Below are 21,503 nucleotides of genomic sequence, written 5' to 3'. Positions count from 1 at the left end.
GTTTTACAAAAAAAAAACAAATTCCGTATTTTTTTATTTTTGATGTTTGAGGAGACAACCCCGCTACTGTTGAGCTAATATGGAGAGGCGAAAGCAATCGAGCTGTCAAAACGGGGTTCCAATTGAGCGACAGGACGTTACAAGAATTAGGTTGGAATCACTTATAATCATTATTTATCAATGAACATCATTTTGAACATCAGAAATTTTATGAAACTTTTGTAAACAAAACTTATTATTAAAAACAAAAGTCTCACTCAAATTTGCATTTTTTTTTCTTTTTTTAACGGTTCCCATTAGAGACCATTTCTGAAATTTTATTTTTCGAAAAGTTCTGCATATTACCTAAAATCGTCTAAGAAACGTTGAGAATTTGATCTCTGGTTGCTGAGGTACAACAAAAACAAATAGGCGGGAAAATTAATGTTTTAAAAGCGCACCCAAACAGCCCCCATTTCTCAGATTCTTCTTGATGAAACTGAATTCTGTTAAAAGGGTTGTGTTGGGGACATCTTAAGATGACTTCGTTGAAAAAATCTCGTTCCTAGAGCAAATCCTGTTATTTTGACAGCTGTCTAAAGTTGAGGTACGTTTTTGGCCAAAAATGACCTCTTGAAAAATCATTTTTCTAAATTTTTTGTTGGGATTGCTCGAAAACTACCCAAATGTGAGCAATTCTCGCTGAAACCGTCCCACTAGATGCACATGTTCTCAAATCGTTACGGCAATGTTCTCATTCGATTCAGCGCACCAAAAAACCATTAAAACAACCTTCGAACCAATGAAAATGTCAGCCGTTAGCCACCTGTAAATAAAAACTTGTATTGAACTATGGATTTTTCGAAAAAATGCCCTAATTTAGAGAAATGATATCTCCCAAAATATATTACCAAACATCAAAAGTTATATATCGTTGGAAAGGTAATCGCGAGGGCTTTTATCGCACTTTGAAAAACTTTTCAAAATTATTTTTTCAAGGGTAATTTCAAGGGTTTTTGAGAAACTTACTCTTAATTTTGAATTTTGACCGTGTTCGCAACCACTTATAATTACGCAACCATTTTCATTCGAAAGATTGGAAGATTTTGCATAAAATCAACTTGAGAAAAGTAGTGTAATGAAATAGTTTTCGTATAGTTATTAACGGATGAAAGAAATTGGTAAAATTTCAGTTAAAAATAACCAAAGACCTCAGACTTTAGAAATGAGCCTAATTTACAGTCAAAACAAAGCAGGATTGTATTTGAGCCGAATGTACAGTCATATGAGGCAAATCTGGACTTATAGGATGAATAGGGACAGCTTTTTCAACTATACTTTCACTCAAAAGATCATATTTTTAAATTGTTTTTGTAAAAACATACATAAACAAACAAGTTTCTAAATTTTATGCAATTAAGTACTTTGAAAACTAATGTCCTTACTTAGACTAGATTCGACACATTTCACTGAAGTGATATTTTATGTACAGAATTTGTTTTGGGAAGATCTGCTTTATTTGTATAACCTCAATCATGCACAAAAAGTGCAATTTTTAAATCAATATTTTTTGATCAAGTTAAAATTGTATGGGGCTGTTGATACCATAAAAACAAGCAAAAAACTCGATTTTCGTCCAAATTGGACTACGCCCTTTCATTAGACACAAGTCAATTTACGATAAATTTACCTTAATTTGAGATTAAAAACTACCCCCAATTGAAAACTGAATGAAAAAATAACTAAAATTAAAACAAAAAAAAATTAAAAATCCCTTTACCCCACACACGGGGCAAAGCAACGCACTTATTTTTTAGGGTAATTGCCTGGTTCTCGACACAAAAGCAATTTGAGGTGAATTCTAGTACTACGAAAGCAAGTGATAAGGGTACCATTTGGTATATACAACGAATCAAAAATATGTTATGGTCATCGGTGAATGATTGTCACTAGGTGCGTACCTTTGCCCCGCTCTTCTCTATTCTATGTAAAAAAAAATTGGGATTTATTTAACTTTAAATTCAATTACTCTCAATATAAAAACCAAATCTAAAATTTTCATTTGTGCAACATAAATACATTGAAAAAAGTTTTAATTGAAAAACAGACTACACTTATTAATTCCACGTCTAATTATCTTTCTAGTGAGTTCAGACTCAACATTGTACGGCGTGCGGTTTCAGAGATATCGCAGTTTGTCAATGAAGGTATTTAACATTGTTTGCAGAAAAGTGAAACTTTGGGGTGGTGTCAAATAAAAGGACCTAGTCCAATTTGGACGAAAATCGAGTTTTTTGCTTGTTTTTATGGTATCAACAGCTCCATAAAATTTTAACTTGATCAAAAAATATTGATTTAAAAATTGCACTTTTTGTGCATGATTGAGGTTATACAAATAAAGCAGATCTTCCCAAAACAAATTCTGTACATAAAATATTACTTCAGTGAAATGTGGCGAATCGAGTCTAAGTAAGGACATTAGTTTTCAAAGTACTTAATTGCATAAAATTTAGAAACTTGTTTGTTTATGTATGTTTTTACAAAAACAATTTAAAAATATGATCTTATGAGTGAAATTATAGTTGAAAAAGCTGTCCCTATTCATCCTATATGTCCAGATTTGCCTCATATGACTGTACATTCGGCTCAAATACAATCCTGCTTTGTTTTGACTGTAAATTAGGCTCATTTCTGAAGTCTGAGCTTTGGTTATTTTTAACTGAAATTTTACCAATTTCTTTCATCCGTTAATAACTATACGAAAACTATTTCATTACACTACTTTTCTCAAGTTGATTTTATGCAAAATCTTCCGATCTTTCGAATGAAAATGGTTGCGTAATTATAAGTGGTTGCGAACACGGTCAAAATTCAAAATTAAGAGTAAGTTTCTCAAAAACCCTTGAAATTACCCTTGAAAAAATAATTTTTGAAAAGTTTTTCAAAGTGCGATAAAAAGCCCTCGCGATTACCTTTCCAACGATATATAACTTTTTGATGTTTGGTAATATATTTTGGGAGATATCATTTCTCTAAATTAGGGCATTTTTTCGAAAAAATCCATAGTTCAATACAAGTTTTTATTTACAGGTGGCTAACGGCTGACATTTTCATTGGTTCGAAGGTTGTTTTAATGGTTTTTTGGTGCGCTGAATCGAATGAGAACATTGCCGTAACGATTTGAGAACATGTGCATCTAGTGGGACGGTTTCAGCGAAAATTGCTCATGTTTGAAAATCTCCACTTCAAACACCACTTCAACATTCAAGCATGTCAATACGATTCCTTCGAACAAGAAACACTGTAGGATGACTTGTTTTTACCATATCGTTGTATTTGAGCATCATTTTAGTTTCATTTGACCCAATGTCACCCCCTCTAAGGGGTGAGATTGGGTCAATTTTCAAACTATTGGCATTTAAGGTAGTGTTCATTAAAATCCACCATATTTTGGGAAAATGTTAGTAAACTATCTAAGAACAAATCTACGTTGAAAGATTTTCGATGCTATTTAAATTGTTTTTGTTATTAAGTAATTACGAGAGGTGTATCGTTTTTTGACCCATAGTCACCCCCACTAACGGTAAATAATATTCCAATTTTCAATGTTAAAAAAATTAACATTTGTGAAGTTTTCAGATCTTTTCGAAAAAAATATTAGCAAAATTTTGGAATCAGGAATAATATTTCAAAAGGGCAGAAATAAAGCTAAACATTACAAAATGTAACTTAACACGCTCAACTTAAATGCCTTAAATCTTCAAAAATTCTTCAGACCAGCAGAAATCGATTTTCTCGCCTGTCCCAGATTCCCAGCACACCCGTCCAGGCAACCCAGCCACCATAACAATACATCATGTCGCCTCCAACCGTCGCCATCGTCATAATCCTCGGCGCGGTTGGTCCCCGTCATTATGACGTTTTAATATTGAGCGCCAACCGTGTCGGGCTGCTTATCGTAAGCACTTCTTTTTAACCATCCTGTGCTGGCAGAACAACGCCAAAGAATAACCAAAAGCTTTCCATCGGCGACGTGTCGCCTGCCTATAAAACGTCATTAAAAATTCATACTGTTTCCCCCGCGTTGTTTTTCCTCCCTCTCAAAGACTCTTTTAAAGTGTCAAAAAAGTTTATCCACCACCGCCAGTGCTACCAGTTTTACTTGTTCATCACGCCCTCCCCACATGATCAACTCCCCGGGAAAAATCATGCCTTCCCACTTAGATAAAGTGGTCTCCAGATCCCACTCTCCTGATGTTACCTTTATTTTTCACAAGAAATTTTAACAGTGTAGCGCCGAAACCCGTTGCCCTTCTTACCCAGAGCAGCGTTTTGACGTTTAAACGGGGGCCCGAACATTAATATTTAATTTCGATAGCCGCGTTAGAAAAAAAAAACAAAACAAAGATGGCCGACCCCGAGGCGGTGTTCTTAAACGATCGATTCATTTTGAGCCTCAAACCACCCCCCTGGTTCGAAATGACGGGAACGAAATTTGCGTGTCAATTAATGACGAGGGGCTTCCCGGTGGAAAACAATAAAGTTGGAAAAAGGGGGCCAACCCCTAATTGACTCCTTTTTTTGACGTTTTACCAAAAAGGGGGAGGGTATAAAGTATAAATAGCCTCATTTGGTATTCATAGCTTCCGACTTTTATGTGTTGGTAGTGCCAGAACACACACACACACGCACACTTAAACATGCAGTCCGGCTTAAAAAATGCTCAAGAGTATTTGAATAATTTACCAACCCCCTTGGAACACGTATTTTCGAAAAACACGAAAGAAGGTTGCACACAAAAAAAACACATTTTATTACTTGGTCGGGGCCAAAAACAAACTGCCAGTCAAACCGAACACACACGCGCCAAACGAGGAGTGAAAATGAGGAACCTGGTTCCAACCCCACGTGCCAAACGAATGGCACACGGTGGTTCTGGTCGTAAGGAATGAGCCAAGAACAAGCTGCAATCAGTCAAATTAAGTTGGTTCTTGCGATGGCTTGTTAGGTGTATCAGCAAAGTAAGCCAAAAGGGCGAAACCCAGACGCGCCCTTTGATGGAACTCGAGAAAAAAAGAGACCTGCAACGCCGGAAGGTTAGTTCTTTTTTTCGAGCCGGAACAATCGATTTGCGAAGCGAAGTGAATAAATAATGGTGCGGCGGAAGACCTTGACGGGAAAATCGATGTTTGAACAAAAATACATGTTTTTTCTGGATTTAAAAACTTTAAAACGGATTGAACATCCAAGCAATGTGGCTAAACATATTTTAACGTGCTACATTTGACAGCCCAAGATTCGGCTGTTTGCCCAAATTTCGTCATAAAGCTACTGAATTTCGATTCTCTGAAACGATTAAACATTTTCGCAAGAAAATGGATTTTTAAATCAATTTTAAATAAATAACTTCTCGGCTCTTCTTGATAGAAGAGGTTCTTATTGACAGCTCATTGCAAGGGGACCATAGTTGGTTCATAAAAAAAAATGTCTTGTCAATTTATATTTCGCATTATAATAAAAAAAAATAATCAGAAATGGTTTTTATCGTGTTTTCACTGTTGTAAATAAAACATAATATAGAGCTTTACAGCAATTCTCTACGAAATCGGTATTTTTTTTTAAAGAATTTAAATTTTTGTATTTTTTAAACCGGCTGAAACTTTTTTGGTGCCTTCGGTATGCCCAAAGAAGGCAATTTGCATCATTAGTTTGTCCATATAATATTCCATACAAATTTGGCAGCTATCCATAAAAAAATGATGTATGAAAATAAAAAAAAATCTATATCTTTTGAAGAAATTTTTTGATCGATTTGGTGTCTTGGGCAAAGTATGGATAAGGACTACTCCGAAAAAAAAATTAAACACGATAAAAAAATGGTGTATTTTTACTTTACTTTTTGTCACTAACACTTGATTTGCAAAAAACACTTTTTTTTATTTTTTCATTTTATGATATGTTTTAGGAGAAATCAAAAGCCAACTTTTCAGAAATTTCCAGGTTGTGCAAAAAATTGTTGACCGAGTTATGATTTTCAATGTTAAAATATGAAACATTCGTGAAATTTTCCGATCTTTTCGATAACATGATTTTAGATTTTTGCCTTCATCACCTTACTGAGGAAAGGCTATAAAATCACTCGAAAAATGAACTTCTTAATATGACCTCATAGACCTACCTTCACGTATACCTATCGACTCAGAATCAAATTCTGAGCAAATGTCTGTGCGTGTGTAAGTCTGTAAGTCCGTGCACCGAAAAAAAAATGCACTCGATTATCTCCGGACTGGCTGAACCGATTTGGGCCGTTCTGGTCTCATAAGGCTTTCTAGGGCCAGTTAAAAAAATATAATTTAACCCAAAAGTTACGAACTTCTCGTCACAGTGTCCTGATGCAAACAATGATCGAGCTCGAGCTGTCACAGCCCTGCGAAGTATGTTAGCTGACATATCGGGCGGTCAGTCAAAAAACCTGCTAGAAGCCGCCTGACAAAAAACTTTTGCTAGAAAGAGATAGGAAACCTGATGCAAACAATCGTCCAGCTGCAATGTAAACATACTTTGAATGTATTGGTAAATTTCTGACTAGAAAGCCTTATTCGATTCGTCGTATGGTCCCACAAGACCTATATTAACTATTATGAAGTTTTGTTAAGTATTTCAAAAGTTATGCTAAAAAAACGATTCTGGCTAAAGTTTGAAAGATTGTAAAAAGTGTGGTTTTTGTAAGAAAACCCGTCTGATCATACATTTTTAGAAAGGTATTTGAAAGACCTTTCTAATGAGCCCAAAACATTGAAGATCACGGTGCCCCACTTTATCTCATGTTTGAGTCAAATTGGCCTGCACTTTGAAAAAAAAAACATAATTCTATACCTAAACACTACGAAAATCAACTCAACCGTCGGTTTAAGTGTGATGAAATCTGAGAGAAATTTATCCCCAAAATGTGTTATTTTAGACAAGCGTGTAAGCTGTCATCTCTAAAAAAAACTCAAATAGAGCAACTCTCTACGAAATCAACCGATTTTGACCATTTTTATTTTTGTGTATTTTTGACTTAAACTTTGTGGGGGCCTTCCCTATGACCAAATAAGCTATTTTGCGTCATTGGTTCACCCATACAAGTCTCCATACAATTTTGGCTGCTGTCCATACAAAAATGGTCTGTAAATATTCAAACAGCTGTAACTTTTGAGTGAATTTTCTGATCAATTTGGTGTCTTGGGCAAAGTTGTAGGTATTGTTGAGGACTTTTGAGAAAAAAATAGGTACACGGAAAACAAATTTTGTAGATTTTTTAATCAACTTTTTTTTTTCACTGTAACTCAATTTCCCAAAATACTTATTTTTTGATTTTCGAGATTTTTTGATATGTTTTAGGGGACAAAAATCCGCAACTTTTGAGCCATAGAGAAATATGGTCAAAAAACCTGCTCCGAGTTATGAATTTTTGAAACAACAGTGATTTTTGGAAAAAAAAATCGACAAGTTTGACATTATTTTTTAATGCAAAATTGAATTTGCAATCGAAAGTACTATACAGATTTTTTGATAAAGGGCTCCGTTTTCAAGATATAGCAACCGAAAGTTTGATTTTAGCGAAATATTTGCAGTTTTTCAATTTTTAAAAATAGTGACCATGAGTGACCATTTCTAAAAATATTTTTTTTTGAGGAGTTCAGAAAATTTGCTATAAAATTGGCTAAGAGACATTGAAGATTGGACCTCAGGTTGCTGAGATAGAGCCGCTTTAAGAAAAAGAAACACGAAAATTGAAGTTTTCTTAATCTCACCAAAATAACCCACCATTTTCTAATGACGATATCTCAGCAACTAATGGTCCGATTATCAATGTTAATACATGAAACATTCGTGAAATTTTCCGATCTCTTCGAAAAAAATATTTTGAAAATTTTTAAATCAAGACTTACATTTTAAAAAATATTACACTCAAAAAATTTTTTTAGAAGGCTATAACTTAGGCAAAATTTAATTTATTTTCAAAATTCAAAATTCATCTGAAAGGGCTTAAAAAATGCAGCAAAATGCAGGATAGAGCATCCCAATTGGTTAAATCTAAAGGGAGTTATTGGCATTTTATCGACCTGCAGCTTGTAGGAGACATCTGGGACTACCATCTAAGTTTGAGAACGCTTTGGGTAAGGCAGTTTAACATATTAAATAGACACTTTTACATTCAGTGAAATTTTTGGTTGTAAATTTTTGCTCGGGGGACCTCTGAGATCAAATTTTACGGTGGTAATTTTATCATATTCGTGTTTCTGAGACAATTTCACAATAGAAACATGCATAAAAGTGTTTATTTTCATTAAGTTAAAAAAAATTGAGATGCTGCTTTTTTTTGTGTTATCTAGTATCCTTGGAAACGAACTTGATTTTCAATAAATGTGAATCGAAGATTTTTTTTTACTTTTATTTTTTAAAGGGTTAAAATGGATCAAAATAAACATTTTTATGCATGTTTCTATTGTGAAATTGTCTCAGAAACACGAATATGATAAAATTATCACCAGAAAATGGGATCTAAGGGGTGTTCCGAGCAAAAATTTACAATCAAAAAAATCATTAAAATTAAAAGTGTCTATTTAATATGTTAAACTGCTTTACCCAAAGCGTTCTCAGTCTCAGATGGTAGTCCCAGATGTCCCCTACAAGCTGCAGGTCGAACCGAGTTGATATCTGGATTGAACACTTTTTAATTTGAGTTTGAAAATTATGCTACTTTTTCACTAAAATGCAAATAACTCCCTTTAGATTTAACCAATTGGGATGCTCTATCCTGCATTTTGTTGCATTTTTAAGCCCTTTCAGATGAATTTTGAAAATAAAATGAATTTTGCCTAAGTTATAGCCTATTAAAGATTTTTGACGTTTTTGAACCTTCAAACTTCATGTCCCGATTTGCCCCACTTCCCGTTGACCTAGAGTGCTCATATTTTGGCCAGATGCTAGTTTTATATGTACAAACAACCCCTGAAAATTTCAGGCAGATTGGTAAGGTCGATGCGAGATGGGTATGCTTAGCTCGTGGACTCGCTCTTAACATTGAAAATCGGACCATTATTTGCTGAGATATGGTCATTAGAAAATGGTGGGTTATTTTGGTGAGATTAAAAAAACTTCAATTCGTGTTTCTTTTTCTTAAAGCGGCTCTATCTCAGCAACCCGAGGTCCTATCTTCAATGTCTCTTAGACAATTTCATAGCAAATTGTTTGAACTTTTCAAAAAAAATATTTTTAGAAATGGTCACTCATGGTCAATATTTTTAAAAATCGAAAACTGCAAATATTTCGCTAAAATCAAACATTCGGTGGCTATATCTTGAAAACAGAGCCCTTTATCAAAAAATCTGTAAAGTACTTTTCGATTTCAAATTCAATTTTGCATTAAAAAATAATGTCAAACTTGTTTTTGCATGAAACTTCAATTTTTTCCAAAAATGACTATTTTTTCAAAAATTTATAACTCGGCGGCAGATTTTTTGACCATGTTTCTCTATAGCTCAAAAGTTGCGGATTTTTGTTCCCTAAAACATATCAGAAAATCTTGAAAATTAAAAAATACGTATTTTGGGCAATTGAGTATAGTGAAAAAAAAGTTGATTAAAAAATCTACAAAATTTGTTTTCCGTGTACCTATTTTTTTCTTAAAAGTCCTCCACAATACCTACAGCTTTGCCCAAGACACCAAATTGATCAGAAAATTCACTCAAAAGTTACAGCTGTTTGAATATTTACAGACCATTTTTGTATGGACAGCAGCCAAAATTGAATGGAGAATTGTATGGATGAACCAATCACACAAAATAGTTTATTTGGTCATAAGGAAGGCCCCCACAAAGTTTGAGCCAAATAAAAAAATACAAATAAAATCCATTTCCGGTTTTGGTAGAGAATTGCTTAATAATTAAACAAACCTGCAACTAAACAAACATTTTTTCTCCTCCCCCTTTCCAGACGTCAAACGGCGGAAGAGCGCGAAGCCGAACGGCAAGCGGCAAACCGACTCATGCTCTCCCTCCAGGCGGAAGCCCTGAGCAAGGGCTTCGGTGGACCGCCCCGTCGGCCGCCCAATCCGCCACGGCCCCGGCGCTCCACTGGCGGCCCTGCACGGCCTACAACCCTGGGCCGAAGCGCACACCGCCGGATGCTGAAGCATGTAAAATATTGAGCTGAAAATAATAATAATAAAAAAACTAGCACTTTTAAACATTCACTCTATTTAGAGTAGTGCCCCTTTCTGGGGCGTAAGGTTAAGTACTATGAACAACTTCTTTGTGATAAATAGAGAGGAATCTGCAGCATCTTTTTGTAGCGCTTTAGGAAGATATTGTTAGTTTTTTAAGTAACGTGCTTGCGCGACGCGGTTAATTTTGTAAATTTGATTTGATTGTAAAATTGCATTAGACACGCCACGTTTATCTTATTGTTTACGTTAGTTTGAACAAGTACTTAATCATCGTTTTTCTGTAGTGAATAAACCTTAAGATTTTATTGATCAACTTTAATTAAGAGTGTTGGTTTGACAGTATAGTCCAAACATTGCCACTTCGTGTATAAAATTACCTTAAAACAACGCGCTGATTTGTTTCAGTGTGGAGCAATGAATGCCGAGCTGTCGAAGTTGACCTCACAATTAATTTTTAAGGTTGCAATAAAAATCAATTTTGTCATGTTTTATTTGCTACAAGATTTGCTAGGTACAATTTTTATTTTGTTTATCGTTTGACAATTCGTCACCTGTAAAGTATAAACTCATGATCATACATCTTTACGACCAGCAGTATTTTAACAAAATCATTTCAACTCCTTAGTTTTTAAGATCAATCGGCAAGCAAGACACTCGCTACTCATGTCAATAAATTAGAAGCTTTGCGCAGCTCTACCGTTTTCTCGCACCTTAAACACAAAAAAAAACGAAAAGATATGTATAATCCGAGAGCAATAGCGAGTAAATAAGGCAAAACAAATATATAAACTATAAATCAATTTAAACTGATAACCCTAATGGTACACGCTAAAGTGTGAGAACTCACAAAAAAAAACATTCCGTAAAATCGCACGCAAATTCACTCACATTCATCACACAAACACATATACGAAAAGAAATAATGAATCATGTAAATAGATAGCATCCGTGGCCCGGTCGGCAAGTAACGTGAGGTAAAGGTGCAAACCTTTAAAGTGTCGCAACGCGCGTCAAAAAGCTGCAATTAATAAACATTTTCATTTAGTGCAGATTTGAAAGTGAACAGACGGCGACACACGAGCAAGAAAATAAAAATAAAACCTCTGTACAGATAACAAAGCAAAAAGAAACATGTCAGACAGCAAGCATGCAACAAAAAAAAAACGGAAAAGTAATAAAGTTTAAAAGAATTGAAATTAAACCGCATCAGAATGTCGCAGTGTGTATGGAATAAAAGTGAAAGAAACCTCCGCCTAATCCGGTCGTCACGACTCGATGACATTTGCACGTCACCCAATTAAGTACGGGGGCCCTTATTTGCGCTGCTTTCTCTCCCTGTTTGGTAAAATGCAAACTTTTTGCTGAGATTTATGAGGGGATTTAACGAATAGATGGTTTGTGTGGGCATTTCTGATTTCACCAAAATTTATAACCACTTTAAACTTATTTAGATTCTTTTCTGTGAGAAAGTATCAAATGCCGAGCAAAACGACATTTTCAGCTTAACCGTGTAGTTTGACATTTCATCTAAACAATACACGCCAACACAACAAATCCATTTCAACAACCTGATTCCTGGGAAAAAGCAAACATTTTAATTGCCGTAATCCCACAGGAATTCACAACATACTGCCTGTAATAAAAGTGAACAAGTGCCTCTCCGTGTCCCTCAGCATCACGCTGGGAAAATTACCCATCGCGTTGCCAACGACAAGCCCATTTTGATCACGTGCAGCGCCTACTGCGTGCACTTTGCCTGGCACCATAAATCGCGCACCCACTTGACGTTTAGTTCTGGTGTTCTTGAACTCACCCTCCCGGCCCCGTTTAATCGTTAAACGATGAGAACTTTATCAAGTTACACAAATTTCTCTCGCGCGTTTGTCTTTTGATGAATGGGCCCGCCAGCCACCAGTCGGCGGCCAACCCCTGTTCAAAAGGCAAATGTATTTTATTTTCGGCCAAGGGGGTAGAAATGATAAACATGTTTATAACTTTATTAGCACAGTAACCGTTAGAATACACGCGGGGATATAACAGGCAGTGCCGGAGGCACGTGGTTGACGAAAAACAGATGAGACTAAAGTTTTACTGCGCGGCGTTTTTTGGTGGTTTGTGCAGAATAGAGACTAGTAAGTTATGAAAAGATTCAATTAGCAAATTAATCAATTTTGCGGGTGGTATGCGAAAACTGGAACTGGATGCTTATTTCACTATTTGAACGGTTCGAATATTGTCAAGTTCGAACAATTATAAATATTTATCTTAATCGTTGCAGGTGTTACAAAAAAAATAACGAAATAACCAATTAAAATTTGCAACCAGTCATCAGACTGACTTTTACTGTGATTTGGGACAATATTGAATCAACAAAAGGTTATTGAGTCCTAAAATTATGGTTAAATTGCTAATATTATTGTTCACAATGATAAAGCTTAATTGCCTGAGTAAAATGAAACTTTGTACGACCACACTGCCCATGTTCGCATCAATGTCCCATTTGCAAAAACAGCAAACTGAGAAAAACGTATTTGAAGTTTGTCCCACACATAAGGCTACGTGTAAAGTTTTCGCGAAAAACTGGATTTCCTCCTGATTTCTAGAACAAACTACCAAAGAAAACAGATGTACACACACAAGAATATTACTATACTGCCAAAAACAACTTACTCTTGAAATAAAAAGTGGTCAAAATTTGCTACACTGAAAGTGTTTTTTCTTGTTTTGAAAATGAAACCGTTTACTGCTACTGTTTTTGAAAATCTCATTGCTAACTGATTTAAAAGTTTTAACTTTTAATTCGACTGTATAATTTCATTCATTTTGTCGTTCTCGTGAAACCGTGTTCGCCTAAGTCCACAATGTAAACAAACGATTAGGTGTAGGTGATTTCGGTGCTTAATGAGTGGTGCAGGACTTGGACGCGGAAGCCTTCGAAGGAGGATGGTGCGGGTTCGGAACAAGGTTGGGGGATTAGGGGAAAGTTGGTTTTCAAAAGGATAAGGTCAGCTTCCTTCAGGACCTGCAGCTGTTTCACGACCGAAATGGGTAAGAAGGAAGTTTGGGTGTTTTGTGGCGTTTGTGTTTGATTTTGTTTGTTTTTGTAGGACGCCGTTTATGCGGTTGCCGAAGATCGGAGGTCGGGATGTGGATTTGCACCGGTTGTATTCGGTGTTGGTGGCCCGGGGTTGGTAGACGAGATTGAAGTTGAAGCAGATTTTCATCCGCTTTTCAAACAAGTACGATAAAGTTAATTTTAACGGTCAGGAGAAGGATCCAACGGAAGAGAAAAACGACGAGAAGGGGCAGTGCATTTCTCGTTGCGGGACATGTTTGACGAGTATTATCTAAACATCCGGAAGAACAAATTGCACCAGTTCTGGAAGGACCGTATTTACGAAAGCCACAGGTCCTGGAGCTGTCGTACTCGGATTACTTCCAGAGGTTTGAGCGAGATTCGACGAGCCTGATCAAGAAGATCTACCTGGAATTCGGTGTCGGTGTCAGTTTTGGTTCAATCGAACGTCATCTGTCAGTGTGCTTGGAACGCGCATGAAACTGAAAAAATATAGAGTTTCAGTTCCAAGATGGCGGCGAAACTCGTGCGGAACTAGCGCGAGTTTCTTCAAAGAAACACTTTGACATCTCTGAGTGCGGCACTCAGTGTGGAACTAGCCATCAAACGAACGTACCATATAAATTATCTAATTAATGGTACGTTCGTTTGAGGGCTAGTTCCACACTGAGTGCCGCACTCATGGTACGTTCGTTTGAACAGCCAGTGCGGCACTGAGTGCCACACTCGTCACTAGAGGCACTAGAGCTTCAGTTCCAAGATGGCGGCGAAACTCGTGCGGAACTAGCGCGAGTTTCTTCAAAGAAACACTTTGACAGCCATCAAACGAACGTACCATCAGAGCTGTCTAAGTGTTTTTGCCTTCCTCACCTTACTGAGGAAAGGCTATAAAATCACTCGAAAAATGAACTTCTTAATCCGACCTCGTAGACCCACCTTCACGTATACCTATCGACTCAGAATCGTGTTCTGAGCAAATGTCTGTGTGGATGTGTGTAGGTGGGTGGACACAAAAATTGTCACTCGATTATCTCCGGACTGGTTAAACGGATTTTGACCGTATTAGTCTCATTCGATCCGTCTTGGGGTCCCATAGGTCTCTATTTAAAATCAGCAAGTTTAGTTAGGTACTTTAAAAGTTATGCTAAAAAACGATTTTGACGTATGTCCGGAAGATTGTAAAAAGGGTGGTTTTTGCAAGAAACCCTATCATGTTATACATTTTCAGAAAGGTATTAAAAAGACCTTTCAAATGAACCAAAAACATCAAGGATTTGACAACCCTATCAACCCTATCAAAAGTTATTAGCAGACCCATCGTTAGTTAGATAATTGATAGACCTTTTTTCAAATGAGCCTAAAACATCAAGAATCTGACAACCCTATCAAAAGTTATTAGCACTTAAGTGTTATTTATACACTTTTTGGAGGCCGGATCTCAGATATTTCAGTAAAAATGATGTCCGGGTCCATCATGCGACCCCTCGTTAGTTAGATAATCGAAAAACCTTTCAAATGACAACCCTATCAAAAGTTATTAGCACTTAAGTGTTGTTTATACACTTTTTGGAGGCCGGATCTCAGATATTTCAGTAAAAATTATGTCCGGGTCCATCATGCGACCCATCGTTAGTTAGATAATCGAAAGACCTTTCAAATGAGCCTAAAACATCAAGGATCTGACAACCCTATCAAAAGTTATTAACACTTAAGTGTTATTTATACACTTCTTGGAGGCCGGAACTCAGTTATTTCAGTAAAAATTATGTCCGGGTCCATCATGCGACCCATCGTTAGTTAGATAATCAAAAGACCTTTCAAATGAGCCTAAAACATCAAGGATTTGACAACCCTATCAAAAGTTATTAGCACTTAAGTGTTATTTATATACTTTCTAGAGGCTGGATCTGAGATATTGTGATAAAAATATTGTCTGAATCTTCCATGTGAATTTTCGTTGGATAGGTTTTTTTATCAGACCTTGCCGATGAGCCAGGAAATTGAAGGTATGCGAACCCTATCAAAAGAAATCAGTAATAAAATTGATTTGTTAAACATGTTAAGGGAATGTTGCTATTTTTACTGAATGTATTGACTTTATGAATGTGAGGAAGGCACCAACCACCTAAAGGTGGATTAAGTATCGTTTTTTTTTTTGAGAAACTCGCGCAAATTTCGCACGAGTTTTGCCGCCATCTTGGAACTGAAACTCTGGCTGTTCAAACGAACGGCTGTTCAAACGAACGATGCATTTGAGTTCACTTTGGATTTTTTTCCAGCATTTTTTGCATCTCGAAATAGTCGCTCTTAATTTCAATTAAGGCATATAAAATGATTTTCCCAAAGGACAGTGCGATAACCGTTCACGTACTCTCTCTCTCTCCCTTCTTAAAAGGACTATATGAATTACAACTTAACTTCCCTGAATAGAAGCAAAAATAAAACGCACACGTTTCATTTCCCCTCCCAGGAGAATAATTGTCCGTTTTGCCACGCAACGAGTTCATCAAAAATGCTCACAACAGAACAACTTCGTAACTCCTGGGGACTCGTCCGTGTGACTTAATTTCTAACGCTTTGATGCCGTTTCAAGATGAATCAATAGGTTATAATTATTTTCGAGAGATCACGTGTATTGTTTTACATTGAAAAAGTGCAATGATTTATCGTTTATTCAACAAATATTTTCGAAGAGTTTTCTAATCCAGCTTTAGCGTGCACATTTCTCGACTCCTACTGAAATCACTGCCCGAATCACCTGCAGTTAAAAATTCCACTCACTTCACAAAAAAAAACTCAAACTAAAATAAAATACAATAAAATCAGTGCCAAGTGAGTGCGGAAAGCGATAAATTTAATAGCTTCCACTTTATAAAACGCACCCCTGCCGACTGCTGGTCAAGGGGCAAAAAAGTGGGCAGGAAAACCCCTCTATGAAGTGACCATTCGGACCAGGTTCGTAACAGTGGGCAAAAAAGGTTCGAGCCTTTATCAGTTCACCCTAAAAAGATACCGAAAAGCCACCGGCGTGGAAGTGTGCTCTCGATTTCGATACAAATTGAATTGTAATGTTTTTGTTTTTGCTCTGCCTGCCACCGTCCTTTCATTTCACAGTGTCCGACTCTATTCAATTTTTATCGAACTGCGAACTGTGTAGCAAAGGGGAGGGAGGGAATTAAAAATGGATGACTGTGTTTCACGTGGAATAGAGTAGAAAACGGGCTCTTTTTTTATTTCCCGCAGTGGCAGTTCCCAACACCTGGCCCTCCCGTTAAATGGTTTGATTGGCTTCATGGCTATGAATTTATAGCCTTAACAAATAGACAACTCAATTGCCAAGTGGGTGTGACCGGGTGTGGGTTTGAAATTTCCGTTGAGAGGCTCTTTGCACTGTTGATTGACTTTTTTTTCAATTTTTGTTATATTTTTACCCATTTTTGAGTAAAGCTGTATAACCGAATACGAATTGATCTGTCAAACGCTATACGCTAAAGTGAAACACTTCAAATGTTGGTTTACCCAATTTTTAAGCATATCCTTGGAGGTTTAACTTGTAGAAATTTAAATCAAAACTTTGAGGTTAGAAAACAATTGCCCATCACTCACCCCTCATAATCTCATCAGTTATTCTCATGTGCAATTCTCCCCCAAACTTAACATCTTACAAAGCTCAACAACGAGCTCCCACCTACTTTCCGCAATCTTGGCGCTGATTAAATTTTCCGGAAAAATTGGCTACCTTAAGATAAATGAATAACAAACTAAATCGTTGTGTTTTCCTCTTGCACGTCTGTGCTCCAAAAAACGGACAGCTTCATCCGAAGGATGAATATTCATGGTTTGTTTATTATTTTCTCCCACCCCCTTCCACTCACCTTGCCATTTACTTGAAATCACCTCTGTTTGTGTTTAACTTTGATTGGGTTCCAAGCCGGGCTCGCTTTCCAAAATGAGCCTCCTTGCTGTCGACGCTTCAATCAAGTAGGCGGCGGCGTCCAACGAGCTGACTGCAATTTGTTTTAATTTTTCAACCAGAGCGTTGTGAAGAGAGCCTCACGAAGCAATCCTTGACCGGGATCTTTTTCATCAGTTGTCGGAGCGTCTTCTCTCTGACAGGCGGTCATGCGGTTGAGAGTGTTGGGTATTTTTCAGCAGAAATGTGGGGTAAGTACCACAGATTCCGGACTTTCAAGTGTAAGTAGCCAATCTGTCAATCAGTCACCGCTGTCAATCTGTCAACAAGGAAGCTCTCTTCCGAAACTAGGCCCGATTTTGAGTGTTTTCAGCTGTTTCTGCGAAGCGACTCAAAATTAGGTTAGCTAGTTTCGGAAATTCTTCAAAATCTGTCAACAGACCAGTTGAGCAACTTCAACGAAGTCGACGCTTCATTCCGGCTTCGTTGGACGACGTCACGAGTCTCACGTCCATGTGTCCCGTACTAGGTAGAATGCCCTAGGGACAGATTTGAACGACGATGCGTACCGTGCCGTGCCGAGCCTGGCAACAAAACGGCAATCGCTCATCCCTATAAATTAATTATAAAGTAATATTCGAGAAAGAGAAGAACCGTGTTTTCCCGGAGAGGACAAGTGCGGATTGAGGTTAGGGTCGCATTTTCCCGCCCTCCCTCGTAGATGTGTTTATTTTGATTGTCATCCGTTTGTAGAGTGTCTGGTTTCCGGCTAATTTCGCAAGGGGTGAGCCAGGCGGAGGGTGCGTCGTACTCAAACGCAAATCCTTTGAGATTACAGCGAATGATAATTTCAGTGTGCCTTGTTGTTTGAGTTTTGTTGTTCACTTGTTTCGCAGTGAGGTTGCGGGTCAGGTTGATGTTGTTATTGTTGTTGCAGAGGGTCATCGCGAGAATCAGCGCCGGAACGGATGTCCACGGCTATCGGATTACGCGTGTTTTGTACGATGGGTTCAAGGGGTAAGACAAGCGAGAACAAGTTGACGATAATCTCTCAATTTTGGTCTCGGATTATAGGTGCGATTAGCAATGGTAGAAGAGTGAACTAGAATCGTGTGAATCGATAATCAAAAGCAATCTTAATTGTATTCCATAAACTCAATAACACAGAAAAAGTACTCAGACTTTGTCATAATCATGCTTATTCCGAAATAAGGGAGCGTTCTTTTACTACGTAACGCAGTTAGGGGGGAAGGGGGTGTCGGTGTCTGTTACGAAATGTTAAAAATTAAAAATTGGGGGAGCAAGATTTTCGTACAAGAATTCATTAAAAATTGCAAATAGACCTTGCGATACGCGTTATAGGGGGGATAGGGGGATCAAAAATTCCAAATTTTGCGTTACGTAATGAAAGAACGCTCCCTAAGTTTGAAGCAAGTTTCTTAGGTAAATTTTACTCAAAAATCTATCCAATGAATAACTTTTTACCAAGTTGGTGAAGAAATTGGTGTTTCTTTCAAATGTCGTTTACAAACTCGGAAAGCAAACCATCAACCAAACTTCACCAGAATCAAAAGTAAAAAGGGTTCTTCCTGCGGAACGAATCCGCCCGGGAGATTCCGGATTAGAGACAATAATCCATTTGTCCGGCTCGACGTATCCCTTAATCAATCAAACGAAACTTGAAAGAGAACAGAACTTTCCACGAGGCACAGCGAAAGAGCTATCAATTTGCCGCGTGTCGTGGCTCCACGTGGCTCTCTGTTTTAATCATGGTCAGTCTCAGTAGGCCGCGCGTCAGGATTGGACACAAACTGATGGATTTGGCAACACTGTGTTTGTTCAATTAAATACGCTCTTTTTTGGCTTTCAGATTCATTTTTTACTGTTTAAATAGTGTATGTTAATCACATTGTAAATATACCACAAATACCATCAATTATAAACCAGTTTCCGCACACAAACACGTTGTTCCGCCAGTTCAAAACTTTCAAGCCTCGCTCTCTCACGCTCCCTTCAACCCTGTTTTTGTTGTTCACACTACGTTATGGTTAACTGCCCCACATAGAGATAAATAAACAACCATAAACCAGCCAGCCCGTTCAGAACGGAGCGTTATCGTTGTCAATTTGTTCGGAATTGCGTTTCCCATTTTGTACCCCAGCAACGGTCGCACCATCACCATCCATAATTTTCCTTTTCTAGGACGCCCCACTTAAAACCGCCCTCTCGTGTCACGCTTGTAACGCCCCTCATCGCTGACAGCACTGCCATCCAGCGCACCATTTGCACCGTCAAACAGCAAACCCGAACCGGACAAGTCCAGATCGCTGGCGGCCAAAATCTGCTGCAACAGGTCCTTGTTCCGCGCGACCAGTGCGGCCACCAGCCTGACATCACACGGGGACTTCAGTAGGCGCTGCAGCAATAGCCTAAAAAACAACGGGCAGTTTGACATTAGTAACGTAAACAAATGAGGCGTTACGAAAGTGGCGTTACTTGTCGCTGGATTTATCCATTCCGGATGAAGATGGGAAGTGGGACGACGGAAGTAGGGCCGAGTTGGCGAGGGCCAGCGGTTCCGTTGGGGCCGTACGTTTGCCGTTGGTCCAGCCGCGCGAGTACTGGAACGTCTGGGCGTCGGAGAAGATCACCATCAGCGAGGCGATCACCAGCGTGGACAGAATGTTGCGCATTTTTGGGGCTGTCGAAAAAAGAATTTATGTTGGTCTTCGAATAGTGAAGTGACCTTCCCCTCGGTCTTGAATCGCTGTTTTCTACACACTCTTAAATAAGTTTAAGTTAAAATAAAACGTCAATGATTTTGGTTAATTTTGTTCAGAATGACATTACTTTTGTTAGTGTTTTTCTCGAACCTACGAGAATTTAACAGAAATTAGTCATTAACCAATGCATTCACCGAGCTTACTCGGTTTTGAAAAAATAAAACTGATTAATTTTAGTTGAGAGTGCAGAATTTAGCAAAGGGGCCATCTATAAACCACGTGGACACTTTAGGGGGGGGGGGGGATATTGCGATTGTCCACGATCCCAAAAAAGTGCCCACGTGGTTTATAGATGGTCCCAAACTGACAGTGTGATCCTGCACACTTATCGGAAATAACTCATTTATCTCTTGATGATATTTTCGCTTAATTCATTCCAAAAGTTAAACATTAAACGTTTATTATTTGAATTTCTTAATGTAGTAAATTTCAAAATACCATATTTTTTTTAGATTACTACATTTTTCATGTTTTGCAAAATATGATTAGCAATCGATACGAAATATTGTTTGCATTTTCAATTTGTTAGAGTTGATTTTCAATGCTTAAATTTTCACAAAATACCATATTTCATAAAAATACTAAAATTTTCTTGATTCGCAATATGGGTATCAAGCGATGTGAAATTGTGTAGCCATTTTCACTTTATTAGAGTTTTTTCATATGAAATACTCATTTTTCTAAATACTACGTTTGATGAAAAAACCTAAATTTCAAATAATTGGTTTTATTTAATAGTTTCAATTTAATAGTTTTAAAACAATAGGTACAATTTTGAACATAAATTTAGTAAATTGAGTTTGATACAGAGAATTTACAAGTGATTCCTTGAAATTGATTGGCGGCTTCACCTTAATATCAAGAGTAGTTTTACACATTATTATTTAAAAGTTCATTTCCACTATTTTTGGTTATTTATAAAGAGTCATTTGCTTCAGCTTTCTCACTAACTTTTTTAACTACAGTGGCAATAATTTTCACAACAGGTAATAATTCTCAACCAATAATTCTGGCTTTTGCTGATCTCACTTGATTGCAGTTATAATCAAGATTTTTTATTCTAATTTAACAAAATTTCCAACACTGATAGTCCATAGAAACAAGCCTCTTGTTACACAATTATGGAATAAAAAAACACAGCACTGAATATTCAAATATTTTCAGTTATCTTAATTGATCTGTCACTAGATGTCACTCACAATTTATTCTACTGCACTTTTCACCTAATTTAAATCCACTTGTGTCAGCTTCGCTGTCAATTTATTTGATCCTTCGCCGAGGCGCTTCCGGTGGGGACTGCGACTCATCAGCCAACGCCTCGAAGAATTTATACCCCATGGACAGACGTCCTTTCCAAGGCCTGGCCATATGCCTTTGAGACACCCGAGAAGACATCAGGAATCACGTAAGTTCGAAAAATCATCAAAACAATAAACACGTCCCTGTTGCCGCAACCCTTTGCCAAACAAGCTTCAAAGTCAATCAATTAAAGTGAATCAAATTTGTGTAAAATTATGCAAATCAGCGCATGCAAGCCCC

The 21,503-nt window shown here is 37.4% G+C and overlaps 2 protein-coding genes across 3 annotated transcripts in view; one reads left to right on the top strand and one right to left on the bottom strand.

Annotated features, from left to right (window-relative positions):
• The window catches only part of LOC6035642 (T-cell leukemia homeobox protein 3), a 49,466-nt gene extending 38,071 nt beyond the window's left edge, over positions 1-11,395 (top strand). The window contains 2 exon segments of the mRNA XM_038249276.1: positions 9,959-10,081; positions 10,083-11,395. Of these exon segments, the coding sequence (XP_038105204.1) occupies positions 9,959-10,081; positions 10,083-10,157 (198 nt within the window). The 3' untranslated portion in view covers positions 10,158-11,395.
• A 7,641-nt stretch (positions 11,396-19,036) lies between these two features.
• Positions 19,037-21,293, bottom strand: LOC119771210 (pro-corazonin-like). 2 transcript variants are annotated; one of them, XM_038266915.1, is made up of 3 exons: positions 21,164-21,293; positions 19,678-19,882; positions 19,037-19,610 (listed from the first exon to the last, which is right to left on the bottom strand). In XM_038266915.1, the coding sequence occupies exons 2-3, from the start codon at positions 19,872-19,874 to the stop codon at positions 19,394-19,396; spliced, it is 414 nt and encodes a 137-aa protein (XP_038122843.1). In that variant the 5' UTR covers positions 19,875-19,882; positions 21,164-21,293; the 3' UTR covers positions 19,037-19,393. The 2 variants fall into 2 exon arrangements, with proteins under 2 accessions (XP_038122843.1, XP_038122844.1); XM_038266916.1 differs by having other exon boundaries at positions 21,188-21,286.
• Positions 21,294-21,503: the final 210 nt, after the last annotated feature.

Source organism: Culex quinquefasciatus, chromosome 1 (assembly GCF_015732765.1).
Source record: "Culex quinquefasciatus strain JHB chromosome 1, VPISU_Cqui_1.0_pri_paternal, whole genome shotgun sequence".
Taxonomy (NCBI): domain Eukaryota; kingdom Metazoa; phylum Arthropoda; class Insecta; order Diptera; family Culicidae; genus Culex; species Culex quinquefasciatus.
The sequence above is the reverse complement of the archived record's forward strand: the minus strand, read 5'-3'. Positions and strand labels throughout refer to the sequence as shown.